This window comes from Notothenia coriiceps, unplaced genomic scaffold, assembly GCF_000735185.1.
Source record: "Notothenia coriiceps isolate Sejong01 unplaced genomic scaffold, NC01 NC01_scaffold00036395, whole genome shotgun sequence".
NCBI lineage: Eukaryota > Metazoa > Chordata > Actinopteri > Perciformes > Nototheniidae > Notothenia > Notothenia coriiceps.
In genome coordinates this window covers 921,788-937,205 of record NW_011369096.1, presented here as the reverse complement: position 1 = coordinate 937,205, position 15,418 = coordinate 921,788, and the positions used below count along the sequence as shown (strand labels likewise).

General features: G+C 40.3%; 3 protein-coding genes across 3 annotated transcripts in view; 2 read left to right on the top strand and 1 right to left on the bottom strand.

Moving 5' to 3' along the window:
* Positions 1–5,682, top strand: part of ddx20 (DEAD (Asp-Glu-Ala-Asp) box polypeptide 20) — an 8,808-nt gene extending 3,126 nt beyond the window's left edge. The window contains exons 2-11 of the mRNA XM_010792215.1: positions 1,140–1,234; positions 1,708–1,876; positions 1,964–2,078; positions 2,197–2,339; positions 2,675–2,813; positions 2,941–2,999; positions 3,161–3,243; positions 3,371–3,476; positions 4,084–4,185; positions 4,294–5,682. Of these exons, the coding sequence (XP_010790517.1) occupies positions 1,140–1,234; positions 1,708–1,876; positions 1,964–2,078; positions 2,197–2,339; positions 2,675–2,813; positions 2,941–2,999; positions 3,161–3,243; positions 3,371–3,476; positions 4,084–4,185; positions 4,294–5,456 (2,174 nt within the window). The 3' untranslated portion in view covers positions 5,457–5,682. The remainder of the gene's footprint in view (positions 1–1,139; positions 1,235–1,707; positions 1,877–1,963; positions 2,079–2,196; positions 2,340–2,674; positions 2,814–2,940; positions 3,000–3,160; positions 3,244–3,370; positions 3,477–4,083; positions 4,186–4,293) is intronic.
* A 525-nt stretch (positions 5,683–6,207) lies between these two features.
* LOC104963628 (D(2) dopamine receptor-like) lies at positions 6,208–12,704 on the top strand. The gene is made up of 3 exons (XM_010792239.1): positions 6,208–7,182; positions 9,385–9,515; positions 12,581–12,704. Exons 1-3 carry the CDS (start codon positions 6,208–6,210, stop codon positions 12,702–12,704), a joined length of 1,230 nt encoding a protein of 409 aa, XP_010790541.1.
* The window catches only part of LOC104963627 (striated muscle preferentially expressed protein kinase-like), a 17,103-nt gene continuing 11,267 nt past the window's right edge, over positions 9,583–15,418 (bottom strand). The window contains exons 16-17 of the mRNA XM_010792238.1: positions 14,227–14,486; positions 9,583–12,905 (exon numbers count right to left, since the gene is read on the bottom strand). Of these exons, the coding sequence (XP_010790540.1) occupies positions 12,749–12,905; positions 14,227–14,486 (417 nt within the window). The 3' untranslated portion in view covers positions 9,583–12,748. The remainder of the gene's footprint in view (positions 12,906–14,226; positions 14,487–15,418) is intronic.

The following is a 15,418-nucleotide window of genomic DNA, read 5'->3' as shown; positions in this document are numbered from 1 at the left end:
ATATTTAAAAAAGAAATCTCCCCCCCCACTTAAAACATGTTCACATGGATAGGATACTAAATACATTTACACACATCTTGTGTCCATATCTTTCTGTTTTGGTGGTCATGCCACAACCGTGCATGCATGCGCGACAGCGCGAGTCATGGTGAGATATCTGGATTAAGAGGTTGCTTTTTCTTTGCACAACATGAAAGAAAGGCGAAATTAATGGGCTGTGATTTTATTTTTTTAAGCAGAGGTTGAGTTCAATAATTTGTACGGCCCTCGGAGGATGTTGTAAAAATTGAAAGGAAAAAGGTTCCCCTCCCCTGCTGTAAATAATAATAAAAACCCTTGATTTATAACTTAACATCTCTTTCTCTATTGATCTGAGTATATTATAAAGAATAGCCAGTTAATTGAAGCATTATAGCGCAGGCCTTTGTCAGATGGTATATTACGCTGTTTTTTTCTGTTTCGAATAGTTCTCTCTTTTTTCACCATACGTGTGTTTGCATCCCTGATAGATATATATATTTTTTTTAAACACCTTGAATTTCAGAGGGGCGCGGGGCTCCTTGGTGGGGCGCAGTGCCCCTCCAATACAAATAATGGTAGGGGAAACACTGCTGCTGCATTGATCTGGAGTCACTAGGTCACATGACAAGGAAGCTACTGAAAATTACTCTAATTATTTTATATTCTATTAAAATGTTTATGTGAAATCAATTCATGACATGATGACACATCTGGTATCCAATGGGGACGTGCCATATAAGACACATTTATCATTTAATTTAAGCATAATTTTCACTAATACTAGCAAGTTAGTATGGATGTAATGAACATTACGTTGGTTTTGCGTCATTTAAATGGTAATTTATTGATAATTCCTAAGTAAAACCCATTGGCTTAGGATCGAGGGCTCGGATGTGAGAAAGTGCTTTCGCCTGCAGCTTTGAAGCAGAGAGCGGTTAATCACAGTGCACTTAGAGAAAACACCTCTGATTGGTCGTACTGTTTAACTGTGGATGGGGAGCACAGGAATGATGAAGTGGATTGGGCACTATAGACAATGAAGCATCAATATTGCCTGCAATCAAGTAGATTTAAGTGTGAATGACATTGTGATTTTACAGACTGATCTGTTGTTTCAGATTTGATTGTACAGGCCAAGTCTGGCACAGGGAAGACATGCGTGTTCTGCACCATCGCCCTGGACTCCCTTGTCCTGGAGAATCCTGCGACTCAGGTGAGCGAATTCATTCGAGATCATAAGATCAATAGAATATGGAGAAATGTATCCTTCCCATTCTTTTAAAATCAAGTATGCACGCACTTTTCAATTATTTATCATTTTCGAACATCTTTTTATGAATGGTAATACATATTAGGAGAGGGGACAAAACTTTGAATTTGAAAATGAACACTGCTCAATTTTACCAACAACAGATGGTCATGATTACTAATCCCTTTTAGTTGTGAGGGTCTTAATCTGATGAGTTTAAGTTGCTCAGTGTAAAATGAAAAAGGGCAATTATTTATAAAGCCGAGGTACATCTGGTCTTGTTGGTGAACTGGCTGCATTCTAGTGAAATCTTATTAGCTGCAAGGTCTACTGATTGGGAACTACCCAACACTTGTCGGTTAATCTGCATGCAATCAGATGTAAGTGCTTGTTGACATTTAACTTTCTCCACAAACAACCTTTCCTTCCTCCTGCAGGTTCTTGTCCTGGCTCCTACACGTGAGATAGCGGTGCAGATTCACTCAGTGGTGATGGCTATAGGCTGTGCCGTGGAGGGTCTCGAGTGCCATGTATTTATCGGGGGGAGGCCTGTGAGTCAGGACAAAACCAATCTGAAGAAGTGCCATATAGCTGTGGGCTCGCCCGGTAAGAGGACAATGGATAAATAGAGGGCGTAACATGTAGCTGTGAAGCTGTTATTTTTTTAAACTTTGCTTTTGGTTATATACCCAGGTCGAATCAAACAGCTCATCGAGTTGGAAATGTTGTCCACCGCCAGCATCAGACTATTTGTTCTGGATGAGGCAGACAAGCTGCTGGAGGAAGGCAGCTTTCAGGAACAGATAAAGTAAGTAACATCTGACAGGAACCTTTTTATAACAAATAAAATAAATTACATAAATCGCATGTTCATTTATAAAACCCACACGCTGGAATTCACCCGCCCCCTCTGCTTGTCTCTTCAGCTGGATCTTTTCCTCTCTGCCTGTGAACAAACAGATGCTTGCACTCTCTGCCACCTACCCAGAGTCCCTCGCTCAGCACCTGACCCGCTACATGAGAGAGCCTACTTTTGTCAGACTCAATCCCAGTGATCTGGGCCTTAAAGGTAAGACATGCGTCAGCTGTGCTGCTGTCATTATTACCAAACAAAGCTTAGAAAAACGTTATTTAATTTAAAGGGTTAAAGCATCTCAAATTACTTGACCCTGCAGCTGATTTTAGTTGGCACATTTATCTGTAAAGTGACAGCAATTACCTGTTGTCCTGGCTTCTCCTAACACCAGTTACAGGATTGTTTGTAATGTGACGTGTGCTAAGGGGTTATTTCCGGACAGAAAATGTGCTTGTAACAAAGTCAGGCCATATGTGTTATGCTTTTTAGGCAATTATGCTTGACTTTATATTCTCCTTTGCATGTTGTCCTCGTGCGCCCCCTGCCAGGCCTGAAGCAGTACTACAAGCTGGTGCAGTCCCATCCTTTACCTCACATGGTTTTCCAGGAAAAGGTGCAGCATTTGCTGGAGCTTTTCAGTAAAATCCCATTCAACCAGGCGCTGGTGTTCTCCAATCTACACACAAGGTATTTTAATGCTAAGTATCACTTATCATAGTTTTTTTTTGAATATATTTCTTTTACCCACATATTATTTTCAAAAATAAGATCTGAAAATGTGTTTTCTGAGAAATGATGTGGAATGCTCCCACAGGGCTCAGCACCTGGCAGACATCCTGTCCTCCAAAGGCTTACCTGCTGTTTGTATCTCAGGTGAGAGCACACTTTGAGCGGCATTGATTGATTAATATGTAGAAAAGTTGATAAAAAACATCTTTAAGCATTTATTATTAAAAAAAGGGCGAGTTTTACCTTTTGCAAAAGCGAGGACAAAACAAATTCTGAAAATGTAACTTGTGTGATGGCGTTTACAGGTGGTCTGACTCAGGACCAGAGACTGGAGGCCATGTCCAAACTGAAGCAGTACCAGTGCAGGGTGCTCATCTCCACTGACCTGGTGAGACACACCTGTCCCGTCTGCTGCTTTTTTTCAGTGTTTTTTCCTTCATGTATCTCTAAGTCTTGAGTTTTACAATAAGCTCCTGTTCTTTAATCCTGTATGTTTTCTCTGTCCTTCCTGTCAGACTTCCAGAGGTATAGATGCAGAGAAGGTTAACCTGGTGATTAATCTGGACGTGCCGCAGGACTGGGAGACGTATATGCATCGAATTGGACGTGCTGGGCGCTTCGGTTAGTCTCTAATAGTGTTATTTGAAGCAGTAATGGGTGTTTACAATACACAGCAAGTGATTTTGTGAGACTAAAATAGTTCACATTTTGATGAAAGCAGTTCAGCAAAAAGTTTCCAGATTTACGCTTTCGCCCACTGACTTGACTCAAAATCTAAGGTCAAAGTTTTGTTTTAGTCTAATAGGTCACAAAACACCAATAATTCAATCTCCATTACTAGAGCAAATCTACCGTTTCCTGACAGTAACACTACACGTCTCTTATCTGCCACCTTCTCATTTTGAAATATGTTTAATCAGTTAAATGATCAATGGTAATGAACTGATAATTGATTATCCACTGACATCGCTAACTCAGAGCAACATAGCAGCTGAACATTTTGGAGGCTGGAGTCTCTGTATTTATAAACACTGAACCACCTAGCTAGGTCCAGGTTCCTCATCATCTGCATTTATCATAATTGTGGCTTAACCTGTGTGCTGTCTTGGAAACAGAAGGCAATACAGTTTTCTTTTTTTTACAAACTGCGGTTCTTGGGCACAGAAATCACTCGCCCTCCTTTATTATGTAGGATTTGAATGGTTTCTCATCATGGTTTTGTTTGTAGGCACTCAAGGACTGGCTGTGACCTACTGTTGCCATGGTGAAGAGGAGAACAAGATGATGGCCATCGCTCAAAAGTGTGCCCTGAACTTGTCTATGTTGCCGTGTAAGTCACATGTCTGTGAATAGTTCCACTTTCTCCTTTTTAAAACAGAACCTTTAAATCAATGTGATTGAGTGGAACCTAATTAAAGTCTATCTCCTTCACTTTTAGCCACTATAGAGCCTAGTTTGATGGACGAGTCATGTGACTGGGATGTCTGCACTGAAGCTTCTACTCCAGGCCTTTTACCCGTGCCCTCCACCAGGACAGAGAAGAAGAAGCGTACCAAGCAAGTCACTGATGAAGCTATGGAGCACTCAAGCATTCAAAGGAAGCCAGAGAAGACCCGTCCAGCACCCAGACCGGGACCCCACAGTGAAGGGAATACAAGAAGAGCACCTCCCCCAGAGGTCTCTCTCCCACAACCCCCTCCTCAGGTGGTGCCCACTCGAAAAGAGCTACAGGATGCTCTACCGAAGATCCCTCCCCTCAGCTCATTCAAGAAATGTAGGTCAAGGTTTATGACCCTGGAGGAAGCTGATCTGGACTTCCACAGCTTCATCACCACAGGGTTGGGTAGATCAGTGGAGGTCATCAAGGATTTCAGAGGTGGAGAGGATGGTGATGGACATAGAGAGTCTACCATCCTAAATGATGATGGAGCTCAAAGTTTCAAACAAAAAAGGTGGAAATCTGATCTTCCACCTCCAAAGGGAGTTCCCAGTTCTTCAAGCTCGCAATCTGAGGAAGATGATGATGAGCCAGATCAGACGAGAGGAGGGGAACACAGAACAATCTCTGAGCCTCAGCCTGAAGCTAGACCAACACCCATTGTGTCTAAAGAAAAGGCAGGGTCCACTACATCATCATCATCATCATCATCATACATTTCTACACCCAACCCATATCCCCAGCCGGAATCAAATGCAAGTGCTTGGTGTCAGCCCAAGAACTCTGAATCTGTACCCACTGTTAGATCGAGCGGGCATCTCAGGCAGACGGCTCCAACGCAAAATGGAAGAAATGAATCCAGAAAGGTTAGAGAAAAGAATGCGAAACAGAGCAAAAGGGTTTCAGAGAAGATGCGCAGAGAGCAAAAGAGGGAAAGGGATGAAGAGGAACATGTTGATGAGGATAATGAAGAGGAGGAAGAGGAGGGGGATTGGAGTGCTGAATCTTACTGGAGAGCCAGCTACAGAGCCTGGAATGATTACTACGCCTCCATGTCTCCTGTCCAAGAGCAAGGTTACCAAAGCTACTACAGTGTAGCTCACAACTGGATGGCAGCCTATCGTATGAATGCTGTCTACATGGAGGAACTCCTAAAAGACTGACATTTCTATTCTGCTTATCAGGACATTTAATCGTACCGTTTTCAAATCTAAAAATGTGTCTGAATGTCCCCTGTAGAATAATTATTTAAATGTTTGCTCTTCTGTTCCAACAAGTTGCACTTAAAATTGTTGGCTCTTTTATTTTATTTTTTAGTAAATCCATACCCTAAACTGTATGCTCCAAATACTTTTCCAATAAACTACCAGTATGGATCATGTATTTCAATATCCTCTTCTTCATGTTTACATGCTATGCCTATTACGATATAGTATGATTTATTTTCTTCTGACTTTAGACTACAAAGAGCATCTGCATCACCTGCCCTAATCAAACATGGGGTTTAAAGAGGAAGGTCAAGGAGAGGCTAAAAACTGCTATCTACTTGCCAGGCTCTTCAGCAGAGCATGGCAAGGTTGGGCCACTCCACTTGCCCCTGATTACAGACTAATCAACTGACCATTCAACCAATCAGTGCTGGGCAAAATAAATGGCAAACACCCTTAAAATTGCCTAACTCCATTTTGCCATCTGTAGCATTTATGAATCTTTATTGTAGAGCAAGGTGGATAGCTGTTTTACTCGCTCTGAGCTGCAGGTCACTGATGTGGACTTCAACCAGAATGTGGTTAGGATGAACCAAAGAGATGTTTATAGACTCCATAAGAGGGAGCGCCAAACGGAGATGAAAATATGGATTTACACACTTTCTGGAACGAAACAACCGCGCACAATGAGACTGACGTGCATACAATGTTTTTTATTTTTAACTGCATAGTCTTAACTTTAACTTTCGTTTTGGGAACACCAGGAAACCTGTGGGTTTGTTGGGTAGTTTACAGGACCAAGAGCCTACAGACTTTTAATAATGCGCTGCTGGTCAGCTTGGCGGTCAGTGACCTCCTGAAATGCTCAGTGGACACCCCTCTGCTGCTCTTTGGTCTGCAGTACGGGAAGAGCAGCCAGGTGTCTGTGTCGGTGTGCACCCTGCAGCAGTTCACCTATGCCCTGTGCAGCTGCGTCCAGCTTCTCACGCTGGTCAGCATCAGCGTTGAGCGCTACCAAGCCATCGCGTTTCCTTTCCAAACCGAGAGGATGAAAGCCAGGGTCCGGCTGTGGATCCTGTCCATCTGGGCATGCGGCCTCCTGCTGGCTATAATCTCTCTGATCCTTTCCAAAGATGCGCTTTTTTGCATGCTGTGCCGTCAGAACCACGGGGATAATGGGGACGAGTGGCTTCAAAATGCGGATCCATTTGGCCCCTACGTGCTGGTTCCGGTATGGGGGTTGTCTCTTACTGTGATTGTTATCCACTACATCCGGATATTTAAAGTTGTAAGGCAGCACCGAAAGAAAGTGTTCAGTCAGGGAATCCAGCTGAGGCCAACAGTGTCAAAACACGTGTTGCTGGATGTCCCGGCCCCGGTACCACGGACAGCTCCGCCGGGCTTCTTCAGCCCTCTGCCCCCCCGCCGCACGGTGCTCCTGGTGGCCGAAGCAAGGGCTCCCGGTGAAGGCTCGTCCACAGAAGCCGCCCCAGGGAGACTTCCGGAGATCGTGGGGGCAGTGTGTCTCCTGACACCCGGGGCCAGGGAGCGTAGAAATAAAAAGATGGAGGGGAAACTGGCTCAGCGTTTTGGGTACATAATCATTGCGTTCACACTTTGCTGGATGCCCATGCTGGTTATTTTGCTTATGAACGTCGTCTCGTGGCAGGATGCGGACAAAGTGAGTGTAGTAGATTTTCTCATTACTGCATTTCTCCATTCTAAAACACAATTAATGTTCAGTGTGACGCAAGCAATTATGTGTGGGGGCTCTGTGTCGACCTTTTTTTGTTGTTGTATACATTAGACATACTTCGACTTTCATGATTCATGATATGTTTGACATACTTTACTGGGACTTTTCTTTTCATAATTTTTTGACATACTTAATAATGACTTTTCCCCGATATCTTCGACATACTATATGATGAATTGTTTCAAGATATTTTAGAGACTTTTTGTTCAAATGTTTTAAATACTTTTCTCAATTTTGTTCGAAATACTATAATATAATTGTATTATAATAATTTCCACATACTGTACTATGAATTTTTTAGACATCATTACATTTTCCTCAAACTCTTAAAACATTATTTGACCATTTTTGTGTCATACTATAGTGACCCTATACAATGATTTTCAATGTACTATACCATTACTTTTTCACATATAAAGAAAAGTAGACTTTGACTTTTGGACATTCTATACTATAACTATTTTAATGATAACTTCGATAGACTATACTATGACATTTTTCATAATTTTTCAAAAGACATATGACTTTTTCACAATATTCACTAAATATATAATGGTACTTTCTTTTAAGTCAGTAAATATATTTAATTTTTAAATTACAAAAGTCAGCACTCTTAGCGATATTTTAAACCTCATGCTATCTGCACAACCTATATTATATGAAAAGCTGAGAGTCCACAGATTCTAATGGTATATGTTTCATCCCTGTGCGTTCAAAACTCACTGTTCTGTATGATAAATAAAAGAACATTATACCTTGAAAATCTATAGCGGGTACATTTTACCCGTTGGCGGTTTTAGGTATACAGCGACCTCTGGCGGTCCTAGTGTTAAAAAAAAATTGAAAATACTATACTATGACTATTGTTTCAATATTCTATTCCACAACTTTTTGTTCATTCTTTTTCGACATACAATACTATGACTTTTTAATTTTAAAGAATATTATGACTTTTTTCATGACATTTTTAAAATATTTTACTATGACTTATTTTACATACTATAGCCTACCATGCCCTTTGTACAATACTTTTGACATGCTATTCTATGGCTTTTTTCCTATTATTTTATAATATAAATAATAATAGTAAAATACATTTTTCAACTTAAATTAAACTTAGCTGACATACTATGATATTTTCATTGATGACACAGTAGACACACAACAGGTAGACTTCAACATATATTTATAGTTACAACAAAATGCATAAAAGAACACGTTTGAAACATTTTCATCCAGATCTATTGGGTTGAAATGGACTTACGTGTCTTCTGTTCCCTCCTGAGTGGACAATGTTGTAATTTTGGAAATTCGCATGTGCTAATGGCCGTGAGCAAATGAAACATCACATTACACACACACACCCCCCTTTGCTTATGTACCTCAAGTGGGGTTTGAACCCCTTGTCTCCATGATGTCAGTCAGATACCAGACAGATGAAGAACATTCAACTGAAGCTAGGAAACTTTATTAATGTGCATATCACATATTTCACACTTGATATTGAAACATGGTCAAATTGAAAGAGATTTACAATGAAACCCGTTAATTAATATTCAAAAGTCTGACTGTTTGTTTGAGACTCAGCCTGACCCACATCCTCTGATAGCTCAGTGGGTATAGGGAATAAGACTTTTCATATGGCAAACTATACTATGACTTTTTTAATGAACCTTTTATGGCACACTATAATTTGAAAATGTAAACATTTGAAATTAAATGTCTCATAACATATTATACTCTGACCTGTTGTGATACTGTGTATTTTACATTTGTTTTAAGGCTCAATATTCTATGACATTTTGAACTTTCAACCTACTTTTTATACCATACTGTTTAAAAAAACAAGTTATACTAGACACTTCTGGTTATCCATGCATATCCAACACACATTTGTAGCATTGGCAGTAGATAGTGCTTCACATATGGATGTTGTCTCAAAGAAGTACAAATTGTAAAGTGTGAAGTTGACCTTTACCTTATCGAAATAATGTCATTTTGGAACACCAAATTCTAATCATTTCATCCTTGAGTCCAAGTTGAAGATGCTGCTAAATGTGAGGACATTTACTCATTTAGAATGGTATTCTATTTGGTATTATCTTAAGCTCTCCTGTTTTTCCGCAGTTGATGATGGAGCTGGAGACATCAGCGATGGTGCTGACCTGTGTGCAGGCTGCAGTGGATCCCCTCATCTACACTTTAGTCACCAGACAGTTTCGCTCTGAACTCAGCAAGCTCCTCTCCTCCATCCCAAGGTGTCCCCAAAAACAGAGGGCCTGAAGATATAATCCTTTATGAACATTGTGGTCACATGTATTGCACTTTTGGGACATAAAAACACAAAGACAGCTAAATATGCACAACCTGCTACTACCTTTTTTACACACACACACTGATTTGGAGGCAGGTGAAGAAGAGAGCCCACAGATTTTGTATTTGTGGCAGATATAGATGTTTTATCAGGCGTTTCACAGTCGAGACACAAGACAAGGTCATAAATAATATCCAACACCTGACAAGATACGCACAGCAGTAGTCTCAACAACGACATGTGGCATAGGAGGGCAAAGCAAAGAGGAAAACTGACTGAGCCCAGAAAAAAAAGAGTACATACAGTAACAGCGAAAGAGAGACAAACACAATCAAAGACCTCTGTTTTTGTTGTTTGTAAATCAAAATGCAATCACTTGACACTTAGAGCGGAAATATGCTAACATAATAATTCAAACGGTGTCATTTGAAAGAGCAGCCGACACAAAATAGCCTGTTTTGTACCTGGAAGCAGTAAATAACACATTTTATCACTGTCCTAGCAACAAACAATACAGGGAACTTCATTTCTGCTATCCCCTATGTCATACCCTTGGTGTAGTTTTTGATATTTTCTAAATGTCAGACTTGATGCTGTGACTATGAAGTCAATGTCTTGAACCCCTCTTTTACAATTACAGTGAAAAAGCTCTGTGTGTCTGTGCTTGTCTTCTTTTTTTTCCAAGGTAAATTTGTGGACAGATTGACTACACTCTATAAATGGATCTAGGCAGCTGGTGTCACTGTTTCAGTAATACAATGACCAGCAATAGTACTAGTTCTCTCATAGGAATATCAGAGGTTGAATATGTTTGGCTTCTTTTTTTTGGGGGGGGGTACTAACATTTGGATCAGAGGGAACTAAAGCACAACAGGAGTCTAAGGGACTTCAGGGTCTTGTGTAATTATGCACTGATAGGCTACCAATTATGCTATATAATTTCACCCATAAGGTCTAATATTTATATAACTAAATGTCTTTTTTGTAAGTCTTAGCACAAATGCATGTATTACATTGGTTAAGCTTTTGAGATGGCTCCATATTAAGATGATTAAATACACTTTTCAAAAGATCATTATACATTTTGCTGCTAGTTTGACAGTTTTTTGTCCACTTAAACAGAAAAAACAAACAAATGTTTGACAACAGCTACATGTGGGCAGACATAATATTGGACCAATTCCTGTATTGCTTTTTGAAATATGCTCTTGGCTGTTATGAAAAATACACTCTTATGCATTTCTAGCCCTGTCTGTGTGCTCTTCGTTAACATTTTATTTCATCTATGCGGAGCAGTGGGGGCTTAGTCTGCTGTGACTGAAGCTGCTCCACCCGGCCTTGGAGAAACCACACCAGTGATATCATCCACCTAAAACCAGACCTGACTGTCTGTGTAGCTTCTGAATGACATTCAAGATAAAAAAAAAAGCCAACAGGAAGGTACCAGATAGCAGGTTAACAGAAAAAAACATCACCGTCCATATTTACAAAGATCAACTTTGATAGGATTTGATGACGGGTAATTCTAAAGTTAAATGTTTGGGCTGTGAGTCGAGAGAACAGACAGAATAGCAAATGTTTTTGGTGGCAGAGATCTGTGGATGGCTCATCCTGTGTCCTCTGTGTCTCTGTTACAGCAGGCTTTCCTGTTTTCAGTTATCCAGAAGAGAAAGTAAATAAAATCCTTTGAAACACCAAGGAGGACAAAAAGTACAAACACCAAGTTTCCTAACCACATAGAGTACACATACTCAACAACTTTTAAAAATGCCCGCTGAGTTTAGGGAAGAAAGAACGTTGACAGCTATAAAGACTATTGAAAGCATACTGTTGTTCACACAGGAGGTAAGGATACAACAGGACAACAACAAGAAAGAGTGAGAGAGGAGAGTGAGGAAAAGAGAAAGACAGACTGAGGGAGAAAGAGAACAAGAAGACAGCTTCACTGGTTCTGCCAAACAATGTTCAAATATTACAAAATATTCTATTAACAATATTCACAAAGAACCTGGGCAGAGGACACATTCCTATCAGAAATTCTCAGCAAACGCCTTGTGCTTTTATTAGAAGTGATTTTAATTCAAAATGTACTTTTGGTTTTGGTTTCTTTGTTAGAGAATTTAGTTAGTTGAGGTCTGTAGGGCTGTAGCAGCCAAAATGGAGAACGTAAATAATGGGGAAGGAGGGGGGAATTCACAAAACTATAAAACAAATACATCTCTTTTTACTCCACCAACAGGCACATTTTGTGTAAAAGCCTTGTAGCTGAGAATTTCGGAAATAAATGTGTACAATGGACCCTTCAGAATGGCAGCTAATCAAATATACCATATACTGAGCCATAATTTCCAGGAGAATTGAAACACAAGTTCAATCAACTGAGACAAACACAGTCTCACACACACACACACACACACACACACACACACACACACACACACACACACACACACACACACACACACACACACAGGCACATGTGCCTTCTATCCAAAACATCACAATTCCTCTATCTAGCAAAAAGTCACATACACTCATTCACAAATATGAAACTCATTGGTAACGCCTCACAGACCACCACCTACCATATTTCTTCTTTTAAAGGATTTTTACTCAGGTGGAATAATTTCGGACCTGAAAAGGAATATTTACCTTATCTATCTAACAGGTGAGTGGACCAAAATGAATAAAGAAAATAGGGCAAGGTTAAATCTGTGGAAAAAGGCTTTGATAAAGTATAATTTTTTCTTACATATATATATATATCTCCTGCTAAAAATAGACCATGAGTCAAACTGAAGCAGAAATCATAAAAAGGTGCTGTGTGCACAGTGACATGCCTTGCCCACCTCCGATACTTGGGAGACACGCTCTCACACGTCTCCTCATCCAAAACGTCTCCATACACATTTTCACCTCTCTTTCACCCACACATACACGCACACACACATGCGTGCCAACCAATGACATGAATACACTGTATCTAAAAGCCGTCCTCTGTGTGTTCAGGCAGTCCATGTCGTTACAGTACATGACCAGCAGAGGGCAGGCTCCACCACGGCCAAACTTGGACTCTGAATGCCTTTCCTCCATCGCTCCCAGTCCTCCTCTGTCCCTCAGTCTGTCTCAATGAGTCTTTTTAATGTCTTTCTATGTGAGGCTCCTGCACTCTAGTCTTCACAGTGTGGACACCTTCACAACGTTCTGGTGGGTCAGATCGCCATCAGGAGTCGTCACTGGCGGTGTGGGAATGCTGATTATGGCTGTGGTGATCTGGTTGCTCTGGCAGTTCAGGGAGGCTGGCTCGTCTACTCGCATGTTCAGACTGGAGCGGCTACAGGAGGATGAAAAAGAAAGGCTTGGGATAGTTTCTCGATGTTGAAACCTATTGGTTCATGTCCGAGATAAGTAGGAAAAAAGGACACTAGAAACCCTTCTGTTACCCCTTTTTAACTGAAAGCACAACTCTTAATTTGCCACTGCAGTGAATGGGTCCTCATGTTTTATGGAGCTTTAAATAAACCCAGGTGTTAATGTGAAATTGGTGATTGTAGTGTTAAACCAATTCAGAATCAACACCTCACTCTGCTCTTCATAGCTCTTAGCTGCTAATGAAACTGATCAGTTGTGTTCTTTAAATAAGCTTAGAAACAACGGAGAGCCTTAGCAACAATTATCCTTGCACTTGGACGAATCTGAATGTATTCTTTTAAGTAAGGGACATAACCAGTTTTCTCTTGAATTCAAACTAAGATTAAGGGGAACTTGTTCTGTTTCTTATTTTCAGGAGACAACTAAGAAGAACAAAATATAATCTTCAAAAAGCAAAGGAAAAACTAATGAGGGTTGTCTAACTTTGAATCCACAAATGCTTATTAGCAAAACACATTTTGAAAATTCAATTGGCTTCCTGTTGAAGGTAAAGTGCCACGTTAAAAACTAATAATGGTCTTCAATAGTTTACAAGGTCTTTTTTCAAATGATTTCCCTGGGTATATTCAGATTGTTTGGGATCTCATGGCTGGTGTATCTAACCTGAAACAACTCCTTCTAAAAAGTGAAGTAGGGAGAAGAACATTTTTCTACAGTGCAGGAGCGGAATAATATTTCAAGGTAATTAATATTCCCATTCTCTGAAAAGAAAAACAGCTGAACAAATGGATGCCGAGTCAAAATGGTAAAATACACTATTCTGGAATTTTGGGTATCTTTTTTTTTTTTTTATAGTAGTAAGGATAGCATGTCATCCACTCATTTGCTTCTTAAGAAATACATATTTGTATCATATTTAGTTTCCAGAATATCTTAATGTGCACACTAGAGAGTAAACAACTCTTTATGGCATATCACAATTGTAATTTACAGTATTTTTATAGTAGTAAAGATAGTAGTAGCATGTACATGTCAGCCACTCTTCATTTGCTTCTTAGTAAACACATTTTTTAAAATCCTATTTAGTTTTCAGATTATCTTCATGGGCACACTAGAGAGTGAACAGCTCTTTATTGGCACAATTGTGATTTACAGTATATATCTGAGTAACAGACTTCATGTCATAGATCACTTGAACATCATTGAGTTAAAGTAGTTAAAGTCAAAAGTTAAAGTAGTAAAAGGTAGTAGTGCTTTCCCTGTCCCCTGATGGCCGGGCTCACCTGGTGCTGAGGGGCCGGATGTGGATGGTGCTGAGCTCCTGCAGGCCTTGTTGGTGTGTGTGTTTGTGTGTCAGAGGCTGCATGAGCGCAGGGGCACTGGTGTTCTGTAAAGGGGTGTGGTGCTTCTTGCTTCGGCGGCTGCAGCAGGTGCCCGTCACGCCATCTTGGCTGGAGAGGGAGGGGCTTCGAGAAGGGTAGTTCTGAAGCCCCGCCTCCAGGTAGCTCTGCTGGTAATACTGCTCGTCCACAAACTCATGGTTCTGACGAAGAAAGAGAGAGAGTCATAAAAAGAGACGTGACATTTACAACATTTGTATTTATGACCATGTAGTGTATATGACTTGATATAGCTTCAAACCCTTTCTGCTTCAAAGCATGGGTCAAAAACTCTTCTGAGAATGTGTGATTATTTCTTATAAAGGCATATGTGGTTGGACCAAATCAAATATATTTTTGTGTATTGGAGCTCAGAATCTATTTTCCATAGACAGTTTCTCCAAGCAGCTACAATCTCTACTTTAATATCAACAATGGATCATGACTACTTGAAGGAGACATGAGTTGCTCCTAGCAATGAACCAACAAATAATTATTGACTATTACAGTTTTTCTCGATTGCTAACACACTAAAATTATACATAAAGCACAATTATTTTAACTGACACTCAAAGAGCAAAACATCGGCTCAAATCTCCAAAACTCTAAACACGTTTTCAGCTTTTCACACAATTTGCAAATCAACATGGCACTTTTTGCAAACCACTGCACACGTTTCTCAACGTAAGACACAGGAATCTGACATAAAGTCACGTGTTAGCTGGTTTAAAACACTGATATTCAAAATGCCTCACACATGGACCAATGATCAAGAAACACGTTCCACCTGACCAAACACCTGATAGCATAATTGTTGGCTCATCAATCAGGATGTTAGCACTATAAAAAGACCACAGGTGAGTACTTTCTTACAGCAACAATGGAAGCCAACATGGAAGCAAGAGGAGGAGGAGAGAGGAAGAGGTGGGGTGAGAGTGAGAGGAGGAAGAATGAGAGGTAGAGGAAGAGCTGGAGGGAGAGGACGTGGACAAAGAAGAATACTCTCTAATGAAATGAAATGTTATCAACCATGGTGTGACGATGAGAGAGGCTGGACAGAGGGTTCAGCCGATGTACTGTTGCCTCTGTAATCCGG